Here is a 24,993-nt window from a genome sequence, read left to right as displayed (position 1 = left end):
TGTCCAAAAAATGAACAATAATCTGACAGCTATTGTTGCGGAATGTACAGTAAAAGTAGGCGGTAGGATTGTTCGACAGGATACCGGCAAGCTATCTCAGGAGACGAGAAATCTGATTAGGAAACGCCAAAGCATGAAAGTGTCTAACCCTATGGACAGAATAGAACTGGCGCAGCTATCAAAGTTAATAAATAAGCGCAAGTAGTCGACATACGGAAGTTTAACGCGGAAAAAATCGAGCATGCTCTAAAGAACGGAGGTAGCCTCAAAGCAGTGAAGAGAAAGCAGCAAGACACGATTACGCCAATGCCATTCACCGCCTGCTGACAGGAGGTATTCCATGGTCTAGATTGAGATCAGTTGGGGATGGGGGTTAATTGAGAATATCTAAGTAGTTTGCGATTCGCCGATGACATTACCTTGCTAAGTCACTCAGGGGATGAGCTGCAAGGCATGACTGCCAGACAGGCAGAGCAGAACAATAGGTTTTAAAACTGACATGCAGAAAACCAAACTAATCTTTAAAGGTCTCGCAAGGGAACAGCAGTTCGCAGTTGGTACCGAGGTGTTGGAGGTAGTAAGAGAACACGTCTACTTAGGGCAGGTAGTGGCCGCTGATCCGGTTCATGAGAGGGAAATAACTAGAATAATAAGAATCAGGTGGAGCGCATATGCAGGCTCGTTCAGATCATGAATGACAGTTTGACAGTTTGGCTAAGGAATAAAGTACACAACTACTGTATCTTACCTATGAAGAAGGATAGATAGGTGGGTGAGTTTGTAATAATACATCGTGGGAGGGAACAGCGCGAACAAGACGACAGACGAAGCAAGAGAACACAAAGACGAGCGCTGACTCGAAACTGAATTTTTTATTGAAAAAAGAAAACATATATACATCATAATCACGTTAACAAACAGAGCAACGAGCATTGGTCTAGCGGAATCAAGATCACCAATCGCACAATATGCCACGTGGTGAACTCTGAACAAAGGCACCCGCGAGAACCTAAATGAAACAAGTCACGAATTATCTAAAAACGATACTTCTTTGTCAACTAATGCCAAAGAAGGCTGGCTGATACACTGTGATTCCTTCTTCCTTATGAAATAACCTTCCATAATCTCCCTGGTCAAATTATCCCGGTGTCTAAACAAAATTTTAGTTTTTGTGACCAAAGGGCGGCACTTTTTTGTTTCTTTTTATCATTTTCCTTCCCACAATCGCGGCAGTGATCTTTAAGATGAGAGTATCTGGTGTCTGATAGTGAATTAAGATGTTCCCTCAGGCGAACGTTAATACAGCGGCCTGTCTGACCAATGTAGACTTTTTTGCACGAGAGTGGAAGTTCATAGACTACAGAGCATGCGCATTCCACCAACGGTGACCTGTGAGTAAACACGGCATTTGAACGGACTAACTATTAATGCATTTTCACTAAGGTTCCTAACGGCCCGGCAAAGCCCGCTCAACTTACAAGGTGCCGAAAAAACAACTTCGACTTCAAACTTACCAGCTACATTTTTCAGATTATGGGCTACTTTGTGAATGTAGGGGATGACCGCCCTTGTCTTATATGCCTTGTCCCTCTTTGACTTGACGAAATCCGTCCTCACCAGCCGCACCAGCTTTTCGCACGTTGCCGAAATAACCGAATCAGGGTACCCTGCGGTTTTCAGCCTGCTGACCTGTAACAATACACTCTCAGGGCTCGTGCTTGCGTTCTGCTCATGCGCACTAAGGTCCCCGCAAGCGCCTTGCGTACGCTAAGCCCTTGCGGACGCACACCTAAAACTGTCTACTATCGCTTACTGGATAGTAAGCGCTCGTCCCTGTCTACTTCTATGTCCGTGTCTTTTATTGCGCCCCTGTGTCCTCCTGAAAAAGTTATGAACCAACACGCCCAAATACAAGTACTTTTGGGATCTGTATTTCCTTACTAAGATCCACAAGAAGTTACAATTGACCGCATACTAAGCCCCTGTAGAGTCAAGAAAATTTCAGTAAAAACACAAACTTGATTCAATATATACATACAAAAACGCGCACACGTGCGCACAGTCAATACAGTCAAAAAGTCTTGTATGCATCAAATGTCTGCTAGTCTTGCAGTCCAAGCCCAGAGATGTAGGGAGGCTGGGTACCCTGATTCCGTACTAGTGGCTGGTGCAGATAAGGTTCTTAGAACACTGAAATGTTCGGGTCAGCCTAAAGAAAATGCTGAGGGGAAGAAAACAGTTGTCATGCCTTATGTGCACGCGTTGTCACATCGTTTTAAAAGGGTAGGGGCCAAGTATGGCGTGAGGGTGGTTTTTTCTGCTCCTAATAAACTGGGTAGGTTAGGAGCAGCAGTTCAGAGAAAGCCGGAAGGTGCCAAACGTAAGTCTGTCTGCGAAGTGAACCATGTGAACAAGTTCGTTAATTGCAAGATGGGGGTAGTTTACCAGATTCCATTATCATGTGGTCGCACTTACATAGGCCAGACGGGCCGATGCATTAATGTTAGGCTTATGGAGCATGCTAATTCGTTGCAAAAAAAAAGATACTAACTTGTCAAGTCATTGCAGTGTATGCAAATGCGTGTCGTTCTTTGACGATACAGAATTGTTATTTTTTCATACTGACAAGATTACAAGAGAAGTCGCCGAAGCATTTCATATCACTAGAAAATCAAAAGGTTGCGTTAGCAATACTTCTTTAGCTTTGTCAAAGAAAGAAATGACATTGCTGCACAAAGGGTAGCTTGTAGGCAGGTACAACACGTGTGACCAACGTGGCTTGTTGATTGTATCTCCACTTTGATGTATTGACTGTGCGCACGTGTGCGCGTTTTTGTATGTATATATTGAACAAATTTTTTCCTTCCAATAAACAAACTTGATTCAGTTCGGGCGTTAAGATATCAAAGCGTTCTGTACAGTTACATGGTCTGTTCTGAAAGTAGTAGGACTCATTTTTTAAAAAACATTTATTCATGTTAATAGTACAAATGATTAGTATTTTTCAGAGTAACACCCTTCCGCATCTACACACTGCTGCCAGTGAGTTTTACAGTTTTCGTAGGCCTCCAGGAACGCCTGGACCGGAATGCTGTTTAGCTCCCTCGTCACGGCCTGTTGAACCCCCTCTACCGATCTGTGATGCTTCCCCTTGAGCGTCGATTTTATTCTTGGGAATAGAAAAAAGTCTGACAGGGCCAAGTCAGGGCTGTAGGTGAGCTGATGCAGCATTGCCACCTTGTGCTGGGCAAGATACTCAACTACGCGGAACGGTGTGTGGCTCGGCGCGTTGTCATGGTGCAGCCGCCAATTGTTTGCGATGGCTGGGCGGACACAAACAATGAGTTTTGCAGTCTTTTGAGGACTTTCACGTAAAAAATTGCATTAATTATTTGTCCGAGTGGTACGAACTCTTTGTAGATGACTCCATGTCGATCAAAAAAGAAAATGAGCATGGACTTTTGCCTGGATTTGCCCATTCGCACTTTCTTGGGGCATGGGAAAGAAGCGGTGTGCCATTCTGAGCTCTGCCACTTGCTTTGAGGGTCGTGTTCAGACACCCACGTCTCTTCACAAGTCACTACATTGTCCAAAAAATTGCGGTCCTCATTCACATGATGAAGAAGATCCTGGCAGATCGCTTTTTGGTTGGCCTTCTGCTCCTGTGACAACACTCGCGGCACCAACTTCGCGCACACTTTCCTCATGGCTACGTTTTCTGTCACAATCTCAAAAACTTGGGTTTGTGGAATGCTCAAGTCATCCGAAATCATTCTGATACTCATCATACGATCACTGTTTAATAAAATTTTCACTCGCGACACATTTTTGTTGGTATTGCTGGTCGAAGGGCGTCCGAAGAGGTCGTCATCTTCCACTCTTTCTCTACCTTCTCGGAACAACTTGCGCCACTCAAAAGCATCTGATCTATCCATGGCAGCATCACCTTAGGCCTGCTTAATCATGTCGTGAGTCTCTCTGCCCGTTTTACTAAGTTTTACACAAAATTTTATCGCGTATCGCTGATCTAGTAAACGCTCCATGATTCTGCGTGACGAGGCGCTTCGACAGGGGTCCACACTACAAGCGACCACCTATCCACACTACAAGCGACGGCCGAGAGCCGACTGGCGATTTTCCCCAGCATTCCCAATATCCCCCTTCAGCGATCCTGCACGCGCAGACCGCCTTTCGTCCGCCCATTCGCCCAGGAAAAAAACAGTCCTACTACTTTCAGAACAGACCCTGTATAAGTCAATAGGAAGTCAATTTCTTACAAGACAATTGAGTCTCATTTGATTGTGAGCCAACAAAAGCCAGTTGCCTGAAGGTCGATTGAATCTCAGTTGATTTCGACCCCCATATATCAACCTACAGCTTATCTTTTTCATCGAACGCTCAATAAAAAACTTATCAGTAGAGTTAAAAGTTGAACGTTTCAGCAATATTTACGAAGCGTTCATTAGAAGCATTAAAACATTATGCAGTAGTAGTAGTATAAAACTTTCTTCAACAAATTGTGCAGGGGTTTAAGGGTTGGCGTCTTGAGCTGCAGGCGGTGTTCCTAGGTACAGGATCCCTTTCGTTCTTGCTGCATCCTCGGCCCGCTCAACCAGCGCAAGCTGATCTTGCGGGCCGGAGCTGGAAAGAAGCTCCTCCCACTGCAAACATTGGTGCAAAAGGGAAAAAAAAGTTCCGGACAAATCTGTCTACGCCACGTGCCGATATCCGCATCGGCACCCGCAGCCGGGGAATGTAGGAGGACGACCTCTGTCGGCTCACGCAAGCTTTCCTCATTAGCAGGATAGTGTACTCCTATCCCTACTATCATATTCGCCGGAAGGACGAGGAAGCTGTGAACAGCATTATACATTCAGCGTAAAAAGCGGCACTGGGGCTACCCCAGTACGCCAGCACACAGCATCTCCTCCAACTCGGCATCTACAACAGGCTCACAGAACTCATACAGGCGCACACGACCGCCCAAATTTACCGCCTCTCCCGCATCAAACACGGCCGGCTCATATCTGGCAGTCTCAACATCAAGCCCATAGGCGGCGTCCTCCCCACGGCCTCCATCCGATAGGAGTCTATAGCCACCTTGTCATCAAACCAATCCCCTAAAACATGCTAACTGGCTGCCATCATACGGACTCCAAAGCAACGCTATAAAAACTGTCCAACCTGTTGAAGGAAACCAATTACCGGCCACTTTAATTCGAACCTGGATACCTACACCACTGGACTGCTGCTGCAGGCCACTGAATAACATCGCAGTGGATACCAGCTCACTGTGGCATTCTGGCCAACGAAAAAGCAGATAAAGCGGCCCACAAAAGTCTGCAGCATAAGAACCACAAGAGGTTTTTCTTCGCGACACCAGATAAGTCCCAACTCGCTAATAGATATGCTTATGAAGAAAATAATCCGCTCTGGATCTCGTCGTCACATGGCTAATCATTTCGTCAGACAATCGACCCACACATACCCATATAGTCTGCTCAGAAGAATTTGAGGGCGGGAAACCGTTTATGAACGCACTGATCGGAGTGTAAAGCGTTGTGAACGCCAACGCCAATGAACAGATGAACGCCGACGGCCTATGGCTTGAGCGCCGAGTTTCTTGCACAACGTTGTCAATGCCGGCGCACGCAGCGACCATCTCTCACTACCGCCACGTAGCTTAAAACACGATTGAGGTGTCCACTGTTCCAAGAGGGCAGTTATGTGCCTTCCTTCTGCTTTCCAAGCTCCCGCTCCATTTGTTTCGCAGCGTAAAGCGCGACTAAGGTGTCCACTGCTGGTTAAAACAAACAACGGCGACGGCGGCGCCGCGAAACGCAGAAAGGGGCGCCAAAAAGCTGCGCTCTAAAAACATAAGAGGGCAGCTAAGACTGCTTACGGGCTGTGAAGGCATACGCTTTCGTCTGTCATCGTGAGCGTCCAGCCTCGACGCAGGTTACGCACTGAGAAATGAAACGAAGAGGCAACTCCGAACGCTGATTCCACAAACGCTGAATTCACGAAGGTCCGAGTCAAACACTCCGACACTCGGTTCGAACGCCTGTCGCGTGCTAGACTCCAGCTTATGTAGATCATATAAGCTATACATGCAACAAGAAATTCTGACACCAGCCGGAACGCTGTACGACAAACGGTCCTGTCACAATTTTGATACAAAAATTTCCTTTATGAGAACAGGAAAAGGTGCAGTAACTCTCACATCTCGGTAGACGCCTCAAATACGAAGAGCTAAAGTATCTGGGAAGGCATGGAATTGAAGGTGCATGTATGGTCGGTTCAAATCCCTGTCGTAAGCCAGCCTCCAACTTGACTAGCCGATGTAGGCTATATATGCAAGGAGAAAACGTATGACACCACCAGGAACACCGTACGACAAACGGATGGTCACAATGAAAACTAGGGCCACATTGATGTCAACCAGAAAAAGGGGGAGGGGGTATATACAGACGAACTATGTAGGTATATGGCGGTGCTCGGCTTATGCAAAGCCACCTAGACTAACTCAAGGCCTCCGCACGGCAGGGTGACGTCACGCGAGTGCGATGGGCCTGGAAGTCAGCTTCGCCACGCCTAGGTTTGTTTCACGAGCGCAGGGACGTGCGTAGACATTTTTTTTTTAAACCTGTGCCCGTGCGCGTGGTAACGATTAGTTTTAAAAAATTACTGCTTTCCGTGAAGCAATAGCCACTAAACCAAATTAAGATTTCACTTTTACTGCAGAGCACTTAGAACTGGCACAGAAATTCTTGCGTTTGGCAATTCTTCACACTCAAAACTATCATAAAAAGTAATATTCTGCTATGCTTTGCTGGGACTATGTGACTACTTACATGAATTTTGCATAAGTCCTCAAAAGGACGCAGCCAGTGCTCTTATTGTCAGGGGTGCTATTAGATCAGTTTTTTTTTTCAAGGCGCAAGTTAGTTCTCTATAACTGATTCATAGTATTCATTTTCACAGTCCCTTTTCAGGAAAGTTCAATAGCAAAACAACGTCTTGAAGGCCCAGAAGAAATTTATTTCAAAAATACAAACAAATGTTTTGAAGAAGAAAAGATTTATTTAAAATTCATTTCAAAGCTCACTTACTGAAAACAATTTATCGACATGACAGTTGCATGCACAGACCATCGTCACAGAACAATCTTTTACAATAATTTTCTTCTTCTCCTTTCTCATTTCTATCAGCCTTGATTGCAAGTATTCAGAGATTGCATAAAATGTTGAGAAATTGAAGATCCATCCACAAACAAAATTCTTGACACATGAATGTTAAAAGACGGTGAACTAATAAAGTATAACAGTTTGGAGTGCCCCAAGGAGAAATAGGTATTCGTATACGCTCAAAAGCAAACAGCATAAACAAAAACAAGTTCCTCAGCATGTGCTGAAATAAAATAATCATACTGTCGGATACAACTAAAGTCTGCAGTAAAGGTCCGCCCAAAATCAGGCTAGTCACAGAAATTCCGCCATGACAAAAAAAGTTCCATTCTGAAAGCGTCCGTTGCGGTCAAAACAGATACCTAATTATACGAAGAAATTATTAGTTGAAGCCTTTTAACGCTTCTGAATTTTTTGGATAGTCAAGCAATAAAATTCTGATTTCAATTCTTGTTGCTTGTTCATCACTGAGGTACCGGATGCTTCAGGCTGTGGCCAAATGCTAGCAACTGCAGGTTTTTTAGTTGTAACCAGGTATAAACACCATATACACTTTTTGCACAGTCCACAAACACGAGCATGCACATAACTGAACAAGACAACTACATAAACACTAGACAACAAAAGGGCAGCATTTTTCAGGCCTTCACGGTTTTTAGTTTCCGCTCATTCTTAGCATGGGACAATTTATCATTTTCTCGGCGGCACAAATTGTTCAATAGTGTGTTCGCCGCAGCACTTATGACAAGCTTCATTACCTCATCTGTTGTGTGGCCTAAATCACACACATCTAGGTCATCAATTTCTACAAGGACTGAAAATACAAGGGCAACAAGAGCATCCTTCTGCTTAGGAAGGCTGAAAAATTGTGTGCAATATTTTGGGGCCCTGAGTTTGTCCAGTACAATTTCTGTGCAAAGCACAGCGTTTACAACAACGGCTCGCGGGAACTTGAGTCCTCCTCTAGACATATTTGCGATTAATGCATTCTCTGCATTATCTAGATCTACATCTTGCAGGACAAGGTTTTCCCTGCAGGATGTGCATGCTAGTTTTTTTAAAGCTGCATGGGCACAGTAGCCAGCGACATATGTTACCGCTGGCAGCCTCGAAACTTTTGCCTCAATGTCAGAGTCAGTCACGGCAACACGAAATTGATGCTGCAGTAAGTGTACATCTACCTTTGACACACTTGACACTGGCATCATGTCCAACTCAGGCAAATCTGGAACTTTTTGCAAACGCAACTTGTTCTCCGACTCATATATTTGCCTGATGGACACGTGATAGTTGGCCCCTGACAGTTGCCGGTACTTGCCAAAACGATCCTCAAGGCTGTCAGTTTGAAACTTTCCCAAGAGAACGTAACTAAAATGAAGCTCTTCCAGACAATACATGGCGAGTTCGTGCAAGGCATGAGTAGTGTGGCTCAAAGCAGAGTGCGTTTCACGAGTCAGGCGGCCATTGTCGTGTTTCAGACTTGCCCAGTGGTCAAGCCAGTGAACTATTCTGCTCAAAAATTCAAGCTGAGGACACGACGAAGATGATATTGGGCTTTGCAACTCATCTCGAAGCCGTTGTCCTTTTTTCGGCGTTTTTACATTGACCACATTCCACCAAGTCAAAATGGTGTCAATGTATTCAGATGTTTCCTGAGCATGCTGCAATGAAGCTGTGTTAAGAGCAGCAACAGTAGATGAGCTAAAAATCTTCAGGGCTAACTTAACATTTTGGCGTTCCATATTTGAAGGGTTCAGAGCTTTTAAGGTAAGCGTTGGCGCTACCTGTAAGAGCTCATTTTTCTCGGCTTCGTGAAGCTGACACAATACTTTAAAGGATGCTGTCAGTATCTTTGGTTAGGCATCAGTACTTTTCGGATCAGGAAAGTACATGCACTTCCCAATGTTGCGCTGATTGAGCCAGTTGTTCCTAATGCATTTAAGCAAGTGGACCGGGTCTACCACAAAAAACAGGGGGCGTGATGGGTCGGCAGGATGCTGATACACAATGCTGAGTTTTGCAGGCGTAGCAAAGAATGACATAGCTTTCCTGTTTATGGAGTTATTGTCTGATATCAGTGCTAAGATCCTAAAACCAGATGCCTCCAGAATAATAAGCTTCTGAAGGAAGTCATGCAGTGCCCTGGCATCAATTTGTGCAACAGGTAGAATGTGTACAACATCTTTGTTTGAAGAAAGCAGGCTCTGGATCATGAATACCTGGGCTGTTTTTGCAGGGCTTGATGAGTTAACAGCTGCACCTGCTACGAAGCCAGCCTTGTAATCAAAATATGCTTGAAGGTGCACTTCGTCTATCATTAAAGTCACTGTCCGTTCATGCTCTTTGTATGTGTTCACAACCCGCTTCGCATAAGAAAGGAAGTTGGATTCCTGTTGCTCTGCAGCAGGACTTACATCATATGATGAACAGAGCCGTCTGACTGTGTCTGGGTGCGGCAATTTAACTTTCATCGAGCTTCTTAAAAACTTGTAAGCGTGAGGTGAAATCGTGAACAAAAGGCTTGCAAAAACCAAGAAATCTGAAGGATATCGGTTAGCATTATTTAAAACAAGATCTACATGGGTTTTGCAGAATTTCAGCACTTCCAAATGCCATGCTTGCAACTTGCATGCAAAATGTTCATCACTCACTTCATTCAGTAAAGTAGCTACCAATTGCAGAAGACGACGAATCTTCTCAGAAGGCTCAATGGAGATATTCCTTTGCATCTCTTCAATCATCTGTAGCGCTGTTTTCAAATCCCTTAGGTCACAAAGCTTTTCATGCAGGAGCACCTCACCACACTTGCTCAGGCGAGTTTCACCAAAAAACACTTCTACGCGAAGGTCTGATGACACAACCACGGACGAACGGACTGCAGGAGTGGACTGAAGTGTCAAATCCAAGAAGAAAACCTTCCCATCCTTGTTGACAATAGTCCAGAAGCCGGAATTTTGAAGGCTTGGCAAGGCATCGAGGAAATCGGAGAAACCGGTTGTCCTATTTTTGGCCTCCTCTTCAGCTTGAGTCTGCTTTGAAAGCAGTATTGCCTCTTGTAAAGAAGCAGCTTCCAAGCGCATCCTTTTCTCATCTGGTGCTTCTCGAGTCGGCGCTTGTGGTCGCGATAAATATGCGGGGCACTTCGGAAACAAACTTGGGACTGCACTTCGTTTCAGACGAATGGTTTTCAAGGAAATTTCGACAACTTTTCCAGTTTTGATATCTGTGTAAGCAGTTGTTTTCACGTAATCCGTGGGCAGGAAATGCTTTTCACATACCTGAAATAAAATTAAAAAAATCAAATGAGCATATAAGTGGAAAAAAGATGGCATTAGCAAACGTGCCGAAAAATTCAAAGACCCTGTTGACGCTGTGTCTGAGAGTCAAAAATAAAGGTCGTCAGCACGAGCGTTACGATGGTACCGTGCGTAACCGAAATCATGCATTAGCGACCATCAGCAAATAAACCGCACGACGAAAGCTTTTCGTCCGAGAGCACCATATAACAATACAAAAAAGAATGCTTACCACTGTGTACTTCGTTGGCAAGAAGCCTTTCCGGGGAACTGCTCTGACCCATGCTGCCCGCATCGTCGGGTCAGTAGGAAACCTGTGCACTCGGACACTTGGGCCGCCGTCATAATTTGACTTGCAGTTGGGTGCACAGCAACAGCCAGGCATTGTTGCATTCCAATGGATGAATAATAGCACAGAAACGACCAGCAGCAATTTCGTAAGCTCCACTTACGATCACTCAAGATGCGCCATGCTTCACGATGCTGTCAAAAACGTGGTTCTTGCTGCTTTCCCGTCCCTGAAAGTGTTGCCAGCAACTGACACAAATTCGTCCAAACCAGCGGGCGAACAATATAGTGGGAATATATATATCTATATGCTTTGTTCTACACTGTAGTTATACTCACTGTTCAAGGTTTATGTGTTTTTTTTGTATATATAATTAAAAAGTACTGTAAAACATAACCTCAACAAACAAACGGCGTTCCCATGCACGACCCTTCAATATTTTTTGCGGGCCGAAGAGCCACGCTCAGCCAAGCCAAGCCAAGACTGACCAGCAGGTTTGTGGATGCGCGTGCGGGTTATGGGCGCGCCGCCGGTGCCGCCGGCTGGGCTTCTCCCCCATCCGACACAACCATCCTCCTAGCGTGACGTAGTTGCCAAAGAGAGGAGGTCGTGCGGGGGCCTTCTCTCTCTAGGTGGCTTTGGCTTATGTGCGTCCTATGGCCGTTTGTGACGTCGCATTATTAAGGCGGAAGCCTTTAATGCTTCATCTTTGTAAGCAGTTGTTGTCGACAGAAATCTCACGGTTTTCAATTGGTCGAAACGGTCGTGACGTCACAGTGCGCGAATTTCAAACGGGGCCAATTGTACTTCGGTTAGTAACCACGCAACTAATTAAAGGTATCGTATAGTGATGCTCCAAGTAAGTGGCACTAGGTTTAGTTAATTGCTTAATTACCCAATTAGCCTAATTAACCTTTCTATTCAGGCCAGATATATAAATATAACCGAGTAGGAAATTGGTCTAGTTCGGGAATCGAACCCCGGTCTCTGGAGGGCGAGATGAGCATGCTAATCACTCCGCCATGCCAGCTCGATGGTTTGGAATGAACAAAGGTATATCTAGTCAATACGGTGTCTTCTTTCACTCCAACCTTCCTCCCTTCCCGTTACAGCGAGGTTTAGGTGTCCACCCAGATATGCGAGACAGATACACACATTTCCTTTCTTCAAAACCAACCGACAAAATATACCGACAAGCAAGGCGTAGAACCGAATGGGCGATGGCGTTCTATGGACTCTCTGGCAGCATTGAGAGACGCTGTCGCCTTTCACTCTTAGAGGCGAAGCCTAACATCTTAACGCATCAGCGAGACAAGCAGCAACACCGCGCTTAAGGCTTCCGCCTCAACGCACTTTAGGTCCACAAAGTGCCCCCTTGAATTTTTCATGTCATCGTTGAGATTTTCTGTACCATCTGCGACTACACACACTAAGATACGCCACCGGCTTTTCTCCCAAGGGGATTAGTAATATTTTTCGCATTAAAATAGATTACAATGCAAAAAAACGGCACAGCATTAAAAATACAAAAAGTGTGAAAAGAGAACTAACGTGAGAGTAATGCGAAAGCATTACAATAATCTTCCAATTCCACTCTAATTAGCCTCTAATTTTATCATAATTCTATTATATTCCTTTGCAGTTGGTGCAGTGTAACTACCTATTACTGCTTAAAAATTTGTAAATTGGTTTTTGAGGAAAGGAAATAGCGCAGTATCTGTTTCACATATATCGGCGGAAACCAGAACCGCGCCGTAAGGGAAGGGAGGAATATAGGAGTGGAAGAAGAAAGAGGTGCCGTAGTGGAGGTCTCCGGCATAATTTCGACCACCTGGGGATCTTTAACGTACACTGACATCGCACAGCACACGGGCGCCTCTGCGTTTCGCCTCCACCGAAATGCGGCCGCCGCGGTCGGGTTCGAACCCGGGTACTCCGGCTCGGTAGACGAGCGCCTTACCACTGAGCCACCGCGGCGGGTATTATTACTGTTAACATTTCGTATTTCCGCGCCTTTGATGACGTCACACTGTTGTGACCAATCGCGAGTTATATAACGCCACTTTTTGGGTCCACATTTTGTGACGCTGAATTTCCGCTCATTCGGTACATGTATTCCCTTTCCAATAAAAATAAAACAGCGGCTTCAATTTACTCTGCAAGATCCCATTCGCAATTGCCCCATTTTCTGCGATTTTCTGCGGGACTGCACCTTTGAGAGATCGGGCCGGTGCCTTAGAGCGACTCGCCGTCTCGCTGTCCACGCCTCGCGGTGTCGCTCTCGGGCGCGCGGCGCAGAGAAGAAGAAGCGGCGGCGGCACCCAGGACTCGGCGGCCGCGATGGAGATGTGCTACCCGCGCACGCCCGAGGCGACGCCCGAGCAGCAGCGGTCGTGGGTGACGTTGGCCACGGGCGACACGTACGCGTTCGGTGCCCTGGTGCTGGGCTACTCCCTGCGGGACGCGCGCACCCGCCACCAGCTCACGGTGCTGGTGACGCGAGACGTGGGCCCCGTGATGCGGCACCTGCTCTCGCAGGTCTTCGACGACATCCAGCAGGTCACGCTGCTCAGGTAGGTGCTTCGTATGTCCAGGAGGTCAGGACGACAGAGCTAGGTGCGTTCCGCTCTGGACACGGCAGACCCAGCTACAGTCGGATACAACGCAAGAACACAGCGACTTTTCCTCGTCAAAAAACCCACTTCCAGCCAATGGCGCCGGCCGATTCTCGTGATCCTCCTAAGGTAACAGTGAAGGGAGCGGCGCCTCAATGTAGAGAGCGGTCTATTCCCTATCACAGAGGGAAGCGATTATCCCCATTTATCTACCACTTCCTGCTTTGTCACACTACCAGGGTTGTGAGAGACAGCCCCGCCATTGGGTGGAAGTGGTCCCTTGACGGGAAAAAGACGCTGCGTTCTTAAGTTGCATCCGACTGTAGATCGCGCAGCATAGGTCGCAATGAAGAGAGAGCTTCTGAGTAATGCTCCACCGGACGTGACTATAGACTTTTTTCGAGAGTCCAATATGTATTTATATCTGTAGGCAATACTTTATGCCAGCTGACACACTGTCGCAACAAAAAAATAAGTCCAAGTTCACGCAAGCTTTACGGAGGAAAAGCTCACATACCGGCTACCACCTTTACCGCAGCTTCCTTCATCAGCTTCACTCGCGGTGGAGGCTCCATGGTTAGCGCACTAGTCTGCTGAGCCACAGTAGCCGTGTTCGAACCCGGCCGCATTTCGGTGGGGGCGAAACGGAAGAGGCGCTCGTGGGCTATGCGATGTTAGCAGACGTTAAGTGCACGGAGGCCGACTAAATTGTGCCGGTGCCCCCCCCCCTCCCTCCTCCCCCCATCGCGTCATCTCTGCCTGCTCTCACTACCACCCACACTTCTTCGCTCATGGCGCGGTTGAGGTGTCCACCGGCAAGTGAGATTACAGCCTTTCATTTCCTCAAAACCCTTTCCTTTTATTGCGAAAGCAATACTACTAAAACTTTCAAGCCTTCGCATGACCCGGCCGCAGTTACGTTTGACCTTTAGCGCTCGACGGAAGGTTCCGACTAGGTCAAGAGGGCACCTATCTGCGATTCACATTCCTAACAGGCCGCGGACCAGCAGCCCGAGGACGGCTCGTGTCGCGATCGATAGCCCGGTGCACGAAGTTTGCGGTAACTGCACTCTCGGGTAGGTATGGCGTCAGCCAAGCCCGGCGCCACGGCCGATGGTGTTGTCGGTCCATATTCACCTAACTGAGCAAGCATCGAGGGTGTTGTGGCGGGGATTAAAAAAAAATGGCCGAGGCTTAGCTTAGGTTAAGCCTAGTCAGATGCGAAGCATACTGTCGCCGAGTTGCATATCGAGCACGCCGCTTGGCTAGACGTTCTTCACGCTCTTCATCAGTCTCTGTAGCACGCCGCAACTTTTCCTTCTCATTCCAACGAGCAGCCCTGTCTCCAGGAGGCTCGCGCGACGGCGCGAGCTGGGCCCCCGTTTTTCATCTCTGTGACGTCACGCATCACGTGGTATGACATGGAGGTCACGAAAGGTCAATGGTAACGACACCGCCGCGCTCGAGGAGCTGGGTTGGGTTATTTTAGTATGCTTCGCATAAAAAATCTCTGCCTCTCCCGTAACCGAGAGTAGAGTAAGCATGAAATGTTTACGGGCATAACACATTGGTTGTAAATGGCACTAATGAAAATCTTGAAATGGGCTAGTGTTCAACACACCGCACCACACCACACTACACATACTGTGCACTGGTCCATGTGGACGCAATCGTTTCCTGTGTTTGTCTGGGGAATCTCTTCTGCTCTGCCTCGTCAGCTGTATCCGGTTTCTGTTTGCCTTTCATCTTTGTAATCGTTGTTTTCATTCCTCGGTTATTTGTACCACTTTGCCTATGTGGCACTGGTGACGTCACCACTGGATTACGTCACACATAATTAATGACGAAGTAATGACAAATTAGTAATTAGTGACTAATTACTGATTGACTAAATATTAATTACCTGCTAATTAATGACGCTTAAGCTTCGCGTTTAGGAGATGAACGCGTCTGCGTGTTGTAGCGCTACCAGGCAGTCCACGGAACGCCACCACCCGTTCGGCGCGATGCCTTGCGCTTTGAACGCGACGCTTTTTGAGGAAAGGAAATTATGCAGTAATTCTCTTTCATCTCGGTGGACACCCGAACAGCACCGTACAGGAAGGGAGGAACGCCACCACCCGTTCGGCGCGATGCCTTGCCCTTTGAACGCAAGGCTTTTTGGGGAAAGCAAATGGCGCAGTAATTATCTGCCATCTCGGTGGACACCCGAACCGTACTGTAAAGGAAGGGAGGAACGCCACCACCCGTTCGGCGTGATGTCTTGCCCTTTGAACGCAACGCTTTTTGAGGAAAGGAAATGGAGGAGTAATTCCGTCATCTCGGTGGACACCCGAGCCGCACCGTACAGGAAGCGAGGAACGCCACCACCCGTTCGGCGCGATGCCTTGCGCTTTGAACGCAAGGCTTTTTGGGGAAAGCAAATGGCGCAGTAATTATCTGCCATCTCGGTGGACACCCGAACCGTACTGTAAAGGAAGGGAGGAACGCCACCACCCGTTCGGCGTGATGTCTTGCCCTTTGAACGCAACGCTTTTTGAGGAAAGGAAATGGAGGAGTAATTCCGTCATCTCGGTGGACACCCGAGCCGCACCGTACAGGAAGCGAGGAACGCCACCACCCGTTCGGCGCGAAGCTACCGGCGCTTGTATGCCGGTCCTGTATGAGGGCTTAGAGAGTCTCATTAAATCTCGTTAAATCTCGTACGGTGACCGGATGCTCTCGTTTCAGCTCCCGGATGTGTGGAATTCAGTGCCCGGATGAGTGGAATTCAGTGCCCGGATGTTGGCTCTCGGTCTCGGCGTGACGTCACCACACTGCCGACAACGGGAGCTAAAAGCATTTCATGCTTAAAACCCCCACTGGACGCGGGCGAAGCAAAAGCATACTTTCATTTGGCTCCGTGCAGAGGCCGCGACCCGCTGGGCTGCCCCGAGCGCGAGGTGGACGACGTGTCGGGCTCCTACACCAAGCTGCACGTGTGGCGACTGCTGCACATGAGCAAGGGCGTTTTCCTGGACGCCGACACGCTGGTGATGGCAAACTGCGACGAGCTGTTCGAGCGCCGTGAGCTGTCCGCGGTGCCTCTGCGCGGATGGCCGGATCTCTTCGACAGCGGCGTGTTCGTCTTCGAGCCCTCCGAGAAGACCCACGGATTGGTGAGGAGGCTCCTCTCACAGCGTGCTTATGCTTGAGCGGGTGCCCACCGTAGGCTGACGGAGACGCGGCGCTGTGGCCAGCCTGACACAGGCGCGCTGTATGTGGCGTTCACTTCTAAAACATTCATTCACTGCGACGGCACTGCGAAAATGGCAACAGAGACTATACCACGGGCAAGCGCTGTACTTATAATATTCCGTTCGCAGTGGAGATGGGTAGGTCTGTGGAGGCGAAAATTGCGACTGCGGTCACGCATGACGTCTGACGCGTGGCGCGTGACGCGTGCGAATCTTGTGACGTCATCGCAACCCGCCCACCGCGACAGGTGACAGCCTGCCCACAGGATACTGACAAAATACACCACCCTGGTAGGTGGCCGTTAAACTAATGATAGCTGCTGCTTTGGATGTGCTTGAAACAGCCACCACCGGGGCTGTGGTGCATTGCTTAACAGCCGCGTCACAGCGCCGAGAGTGGTATGAGGACTCCCAGGGATCTATGAACGTGAAGAGATTGACCAATTCCGCATATATCGGAATCGTTCAGTGCTGTCAACAAAAACAGCAGCAAAAGAAGTAGTCGAGGGTTTGACGGCATACCGTCTGGTCAGGAATCATGGTGATGAGGATTGCTGGTCACTGGCCAAAGTCAATAAAGTGAACAAGGGAGCCGTAGCGCTCCCGAAACGTCTTTCTATCTTTATTGACTTTGGCCAGTGACCAGCAATCCTCATCAGCAGCAAAAGAAAATGCGAACTCATTCAAGCGATCAACAGGAGATCGCCTGAGAGTTAACTTCTTTGTAGTCACAGTGGAGTGAAGGAAATGGAAATGGAATAGTGAAGGAAATAACAAACTACATTTAGTAAAACCCATTTTAGGAGAACTGAGATCATGCAGGCTGATGGAACGTTTTATAGAGGTAATTTTATGCCTCATGCGCATCGGACACACACCTAACAAAACTTTCTGCTGACACTGACAAAACAAGACAAACCTCTATGTGAGAAATGTGGAGGTGAGCTCACAGTAAAACACATCTTATTTTCGTGCACAGAACTGGAATGGCCAAGGAAAGGAACATTTCATTGTATTTTACAACGCACGAATTCCCTTCCACCGCAATTAACTTTTAGGAGATAATCTATTTGTAGATATTTCATCTGCGTTTAGTTTCCTTAAAGAAGCGGCCATCTCAAACAAATTATAATCTCAAACAAACTATCACAAAGACTATTAACTCTAAGGTTCCTACCCTGTACTTTGACGCATTTCGTGATCCACTTCATCCGTTTTCTGAGGCCTGAGAATAAGGCTGAGGCCTTTATTTGATTAGTTAGTCTCCTTGTCCTTCTCCGGACAAGGAGTGTCACCGAGGACCGCCAGTTTTTGAAAGAAATCAGAGCATGTGTTTGGCGCATGATGGTCTGAATCGCTTATGCGCCTTAAAACCGAATATAGTACAACAGAAGAGTATAAAGTGTCTATAGACTGTCTACAGGATTCGCATTGCCTAAAAACCATTCGGTACAATTTCTCTGCAGAAAGTCGATAGGCTTTAGAGGCAAAAGTGTATGGACAGTCTATGGACTGTTGAGAAATATTTTGTGAGGTAGGTGCACAAGAGTGCACAGACTTGGCAACACTGATATGCGCGTGTCGCAGCTACAGGAGTTCTGGCGAGATGAGAGCTTGCTTCCCCTCTCTCCCTGTGTGGCGCCAGGTGATGAAGGCTGCGCGAGAGACGGCCAGCATGGACGGCGTCGACCGGGGCGTCCTCAACGCGGTGTTCGGCGAGCGCTGGAGGGCGGACCTGTCGCTGCGGCTGCCCTTCATCTACAACCTGCAGGCGAGACCTCCTCTCCTGGGGTCTTCGAGGGATCCCCCTATACGCGCCGCGTTGCAGTTTTCATTTATTTGTTTATTTTTGTACCGTCAGGAGCCGGAGGCGTTACTTAGAGCAGTGGGGATACCTTAGAAAACGCACTATAAACAGGAACAGCATAAAGAGAAACAAAGGAAAGTTCAAGTACATAGAAATAGGCGTAAAATACACAGGAAAAAAGTCACCTTATGAAATGCAGCGGCGATAAATAAAAGCAATGAGCAGGCAGTAAAGGGAAAAATTTAGCCAGTAAGAAGCATATGCGCATTTAGAGAAAAGCAATGGCTTCACGAAATGCGTTATCTATTAAAAAAGCGATGTCACGGGGAAGGCGAATCCAATTGACACAAGTTCTAGGTACAAATTAGGCATGAAACGGTTTCTGCAACAAGATGCAATCGAAACCTTTGGAGATCATTAATGCGCGCTGATATATAAGACGGTCTTGTTAGTGATTTTTCTTTCAGGTAGCTGCTCTAGCAAATTTTATGAAGAATGCATAATGTAACTACTGACCTACGATGAGATAGAAGTGGAAGGGACAAACTTGATTTAGGTGCAGTTACGGTAGTTTGGCGATAATTTGGAAGCCTAAAACTACAGGCGCGGTTCTGCACAGCTTACAAATCGGAAACGAAGGAATCAGTACCAGGGCTCCAGACAGACGCAGCATTCTCTAATTTCGAACCTACCAGTGTTTTGTAAACAAATCATTTTAATGAACTGGATGGATAGAAATTTCTACGCACATACCAAGTTGGCGCTATTTATGATACTTTCAACGTGAGTTCTCTAAGACAGGTTAGAGGAAACGTAAACACCACGTTACTTATAAGATAACACAATTTTAATGTACACATGCTTACACTTAATAATGTTTAGTTTTATATTCCATATGTTACACCAATCCAGAACGTAGTTAATCTCGGGCTGAAGACAAGATATCATCATCAGCCTGACTGCACCCACTGCAGGGCAAACGCCTCTCCCATGTCACTCCAATTAACCCTGTCCTTTGTCAGTTGCCGCCACCGTATCCCCGCAAACTTCTTAATCTCATCCGCCCACATAACTTTCTGCCGTCCGCTGCTACGTTTGCCTTCTCTTGGAATCCATTCCGTTACACTTAAGGACCAGTGGTTATCTTGCCTTCGCATTACATGCCCTGCCCAAACCCATTTCTTCCTCTTCATTTCAATTAGGATATCATTAACCCGCGTTTGTAACCTCACCCACTCCACCCTCTTCCGATCTCTGAACATTACACCTATCAATATTCTTTCCATAGCTCGCTACGTTGTCCTTAACTTAAGCTGAACTCTTTGTTAGCCTCCATGTTTCTGCCCCTTAGGTGAGTACCAGTAAGATACAGCGGTTGTATACTTTTCTCTTCTGGGATATTGGCAAACTGCCATTCATGATCTGAGAGAACCTGCCATATGCGCTCCACCCCATTCTTATTATTCTAGTTATTTCCCTCTCATGATCCGGATCTGCGGTCACTACCTGCCCTAAGTAGACATATTCTCTTACTACTTCCAGCACCTCACTACCAACTGCGAACTGCTGTTCCCTTGCTAGGTTGTTGAACATTACTTTGGTTTTCTGCATGTTAATTTTTAGCCCCACCGTTCTGCTCTGCCTGTCCAATTCATTGATCATGCTTTGCAGTTCATGTCCTGAGTGACTTAGCAAGGCAATGTCATCAGCGAATCGCAAATTACTTAGGTATTCTCCATTAACTCTGTGGGAATCCTGGCTTTCCGCCGTCGCCTTTGCGCGGCTTTGCCGGCCGCCCGCGTTGTTTCTCCTCTTTCCCTTGATCCCGCCTCAGGCGGTGGAGAGGCGGCTGGGTGACTAATCACAGTCATTTAGCCACAGCTCCGCCCCGTCTCCCCAAGGGCCTTTGCCATTGGCGCCTTTTGGCGGGAATTCGGGACCCCGCTTTGGGCGGCCGCGCGCCGCGCGACCGTCCGAGCGGGGCCCAGAGAGGGATCCCTCCGAGACAGCGTAAGGTGCGTACGTTACTGTTTGTCCGTGCCGGCTTTGCCGCTCGGACCAGTGCTTACTCGAGCTCGCCCGCACGTGTCCTCTGACCTGCAGCGGCTCGAGCCTGTCCAGCGGGATCCAGCGACCTCTGACAGGCGTACCTTGCGTTGAATGCCCACTCTCTCTCGCAACCGGCCCAAAGGTCGACACGAGAGAGAGATCACAGCTCTGCCGCGGGGACATTCTCCTGCAGCGGCGTGCTAGCGGCGCACATTGCTCGAGTCGCTTCGTGCGCGCAGCGGAGCCTTGCTCCTCGCGCGCCCCCGGGACGGGGTGACTATTGAGTGCGTGTGTACCTGCTGAAGGACGACGTGAATAAACGTCTCCTTTGTGAACTTGGAGGCTTATTTCTTTGCGGCGAATCGCTCTCCTCCCAGCGGAGGTTGAGTGCGCTGCAGCGGTGTCCCAGTGTGTGTGGTGACGGCTGATCGGGGCCCTTGGCTCGCGCGAAGCTCGAACCCGCGGTCGGTGGTGGCCTGTGTCCACTTAGAAACCCACAACTGGCGCCCAGCGTGCTAAGTCATTGGCCTCTTACGCCTTTGATGACATATTAGCCGAGCAGGTCGCCTTGCCGATCACGCTTGCGCACCATGTCTACCCCCAGCGGGGCACTCGGCAGCTACATGTCGGCTCCCTACGGAGTTGTAGCGTCGTTTGATCCGCTGGCTGCTGTTCCTTCGAATAGCCAGACACCGTGGTTGGCCGCGGCCCCCATTGGGGTTTACGGCAACACAACCCAAAATGTCGACCACGCGGCTCCCATTGGAGCTGTATCGGAAGCACCCTGCGGTGCATCCGCTGGTCACATGCCTCAGCTGTGCACGCTTTCCGCCCAGTGCGAAAGCAGTTCGTGTCACGCTGCCGCAACCGGCAGTTTCGAACAGCAGCAGCCGTGCCCCGCGAGCAGTCAATTCTGCTCTGGGAACGGCGAGGCGCTGGCCCGGTTCCCTGCGGAAACCGCGCCGCTCATCGAACTAGGAGCCTTGCCTCCCTCGTTCGTGCAGCCCGCCCAAGCCTCCACTGAGGCCGGAGCGCAGGCGCTGCTAGCCAGTGCTGCCCAGATGATCCAGTCGCTGTCAGGGGCTGTTGGGACGCTTTTGGCCACGCCGAAGTTGTCTCACCCAGCGGTCAAGTTGCCCATGCCAACATACCGCGGGTATGATGACCTACTCAGTGGCCGGGATTTCCTTGAGTCCCTCACCCATTATCAAAGAACTATGGGTCTTACTGAGCAGGTGGTGCTTGCACATATCATCCCCGCAGCGCTGACTGACACGGCAGCTCGGTGGCATCGGCTTTCCGGCCACCGGGCAGCGACTCTCGAGGAGTTCCGTGCAGCATTCCTGCGCGAATTCCTGCCCGCTGACTACGAGCGTAGGATGCGGCGAGAGCTGGAGCTCCGTACTCAGGCTCCGGACGAGTCGCTGCAAGAGTATGTTCGTGCGATGGAAGACCTTTTCTCAATCGCCGAGCCCAGAGCCTCGAACGAGGAGCGTGTCGAAAGGACGATCAGGCAGGCACATCCCACCTTTTCGGCTTACCTGCGCGGCGGCCGATTCCGAGATTTGGAGGAGCTGGCCGCCGAGGCAAAGCGCATTCAAGGCGACATTCTCGCCGCGCGCGCCTATCGTCCGCCACCGCCGGCAAGCGACGCCCTTGAGCCACGCTGTGCATGGAGAGGGGCCTTGCCCTTACCCAACCGGCGACCACCCGCACAACCTGCCTTTGCAGCTGTTAGCGGGCAAAACGAGTCATGGGAGTTGAGCGACAGAGCTCTCGATTCCTACTCGTACGGGAGACGGGCAGCCTGCGCTCCACCGTTTTCTGAAGCGCGTGCTGAGGGGCGCCAAGCGCTCCAACGCACAGCGGAGGGGGAAACCCGACTCGGCCGACCCTTTGGTCGTGCAGCGGGCGGACCCAAGCAGGGAGAGGCGCAATTGTCCCGCGACCAAGCTCGCGGCGGTGTGCGCTGTTTCCGCTGCCAAGAGAGGGGCCACTTAGCAAGAGAATGCACCGTAGCCAGGCCTCCTGCGAGGCAGGGAAACGGCGGCGGGGGTCGGTCGTAAAGGGACCACCGGCCCAATCTCTGCTAATTCCCTCTGCGTACAGAGCAAGCTGCCTTGCTAATGCGCACGCGCCGTTTATTCCGGTCACCATTGCTGGCCGCGAATTTTCAGCGTTACTGGATACGGGAGCCAGCGCTTCCTTGTTCGGTGAAGAGGTGTTGTCCCACTTGCAAAAGCACTCTGTGCGCTTGCGGGACTGCCGTACGGCATACAACCTTGCGAAAGGCGTAGCCCATTCGGCTGGCGCCGCGAGGCTGACTGTCAGGTGGGGAGAGCGGACAAGACGCACGCGTTTCATCCATCTCCCAGGGCTCAGTGTGCCCATGATTCTCGGACGGGACTTTCTCCTGAAAACCGGGATCGTGGTGACATTGCGAATGGCGGCTATCGCGACGGACCATTTTCCCAGCTTAAGCCGTTCATTAGCCCACCGGCGTCAGTATCTGCCTGCGCAGTGAAGGCGTTCGGAGAGTGCCACGCTCAGCGGACAGGGCCACGCCCTTGTGTCGAGCGTTCCGTCGTTCAGCCTCCCCTTGGGACCGAGCGGCGCGGCACGACCAGGCACCACATCCGCTGGCCGCCTGTGCAGTAACATTGGATGACACACAGAAGGCTCGTTTGACAGCGCTATTGCGTCAGTACGATGAGTTCATCACGGATCAACCTGGCTGTACCACTTTAGTGAGCCACAAGATCCACACTGGAGACGCGCTTCCTTTGAAGTGCAACCCCAGACCCGTCAGCCTTGCGAAAAGGCAGGTGATTGATGGGTTGCTGGATGAGATGCTGTCGGCGGACATTATCCGCCGCTCGTCCAGCGCCTGGGCGTCTCCGGTGGTGTTGGTGCCTAAGAAAGATGGCAGCCACCGTTTGTGTGTGGATTATCGCCGTCTGAATGCGCTGACTCGCAAGGATGCCTATCCGCTCCCGACGATCAGCTCAGTCGTAGGAAACCTGGGCAGCGCGCGGTACTTTTCCACGCTAGATGCCTCCAAAGGTTACCTACAGGTCCAGATGGCTGACACTGACCGGTCCAAGACCGCGTTCACGTGCCACAGAGGGCTGTTTGAGTTCACTCGTATGCCCTTTGGTCTCTGCAATGGTCCTGCGACTTTTCAGAGGCTCATGGACCGCGTCCTGGGGGAAGCGAAATGGTCCCACGCCATGTGCTACCTGGACGATATCGTGATTTATTCACGAACCTTCGATGAGCACTTAGGCCACATTGCCGACGTGCCCGAGAGGGTACGGGCTGCTGGGATGACTTTGAATCCTGCGAAAGCCCAAATAGCGCGGACCCGGGTTCAGTTACTAGGGTTCACGCTGGGCGAGGGCTCCATTGAGCCTGATGCGGAGAAACTTCGAGCCATACTCGAATTTCCCGCGCCCAAGGACGTACGCGGCCTGCGCCGTTTTCTGGGAATGGCCAATTTTTATCGGTCGTTCATCCCGTCCTGTGCCCGCGTGCAGGCACCCTTGACCAAGCTCTTGGGAAAGACTGCAGCGTGGCGATGGGGGCCCGAGCAAGAGCGATCCTTTCGCCTCCTGTCTAGTGCCATTGCCGAGACAGCGCAGCTCAGGCTACCGGACCTGACCAGACAGTTCGTAGTCCAGACTGACGCGAGCGATCTGGGTTTAGGAGCAGTTCTCCTACAGGAATTCGATGGCGTGTTGCAACCGCTGGCCTTTGCCAGCCGCTCCTTGCTGCCCTCGGAGAGGAATTATTCCGTGACCGAGAAGGAGTGCCTCGCCATCGTGTTTGCACTGCGCAAATTTGACGTCTACCTTATGGAACGCAATTCGTGGTGCAGACAGACCACAGTGCGCTCAGTTGGCTGATGCGGCTCCGCGAGCCTGCGGGTCGGCTGGCGCGCTGGGCTCTCCTGATACAGCATTACGACTTTTCGGTGCAGTATCGAAAGGGGAGCACAAACGTGGTAGCTGACGCGCTATCCCGTGCCCCACTCCCCAGCGGCGCTTTGACGCCTGTAGGCGGAGGGGGCGAAACAGCGGACGAGCCGCCGGGCGGCAAGGAGGGGGAGCCCGGAAACGGGTTAACCCATTCCGCTAACCAGGCAAGCAGCGCTTCGCAAAGCGGACGAGAGGCAAAGCTCTTCGTGAGCGCCTCGGAAGTGCCGACGCGAACGGAAATTTTGGCTGCAAACCTGAGTGGGGACGAGACCATGCTCCCCTCTGGGATGACTGGAATCGTTTTCAGCCGTAAAGAGCTACTGAAAGCCCAGCAAAATGACCCCTTTTGTCGCGAGGTGAGCGACGGTCTCAGGGAGACGGAGCGCCGTGACGCTAATTGTATTGTAGCGGGCGCAGGGGGGCAGAAGCCAGCGTGTGTCGCGGCGAACGCCGGGGATTCATATTTGCTGGACAATGACGGGCTCGTGCTGAAATACATAGCCACCGATGACGAGTCCATCGACCCGTTCAAGGTGG

General features: G+C 49.8%; 2 protein-coding genes and 1 pseudogene across 2 annotated transcripts in view; 1 reads left to right on the top strand and 2 right to left on the bottom strand.

Annotated features, from left to right (window-relative positions):
* Nucleotides 1–7,825: 7,825 nt before the first annotated feature.
* On the bottom strand, nucleotides 7,826–9,658 carry LOC149345137 (uncharacterized). The gene is made up of 2 exons (XM_089547374.1): nucleotides 9,602–9,658; nucleotides 7,826–9,037 (listed from the first exon to the last, which is right to left on the bottom strand). The coding sequence occupies exons 1-2, from the start codon at nucleotides 9,656–9,658 to the stop codon at nucleotides 7,826–7,828; spliced, it is 1,269 nt and encodes a 422-aa protein (XP_089403500.1).
* Nucleotides 9,659–9,855: 197 nt separating this feature from the next.
* On the bottom strand, nucleotides 9,856–11,055 carry LOC149345136 (THAP domain-containing protein 11-like; annotated as a pseudogene).
* Nucleotides 11,056–12,978: 1,923 nt separating this feature from the next.
* LOC149345135 (glycogenin-1-like) overlaps nucleotides 12,979–24,993 on the top strand; it is a 45,087-nt gene continuing 33,072 nt past the window's right edge. Inside the window, exons 1-3 of the mRNA XM_089546460.1 lie at nucleotides 12,979–13,345; nucleotides 16,296–16,545; nucleotides 18,269–18,388. Coding sequence (XP_089402586.1) covers nucleotides 13,113–13,345; nucleotides 16,296–16,545; nucleotides 18,269–18,388 — 603 coding nt within the window. The 5' untranslated portion in view covers nucleotides 12,979–13,112. The remainder of the gene's footprint in view (nucleotides 13,346–16,295; nucleotides 16,546–18,268; nucleotides 18,389–24,993) is intronic.

The sequence above is a fragment of the Amblyomma mixtum genome, chromosome 5 (assembly GCF_055824585.1).
Source record: "Amblyomma mixtum isolate Tamu chromosome 5, ASM5582458v1, whole genome shotgun sequence".
In the NCBI taxonomy this organism is placed as follows: Eukaryota; Metazoa; Arthropoda; class Arachnida; order Ixodida; family Ixodidae; genus Amblyomma; species Amblyomma mixtum.
This window is presented reverse-complemented; position numbering and strand designations above follow the sequence as displayed.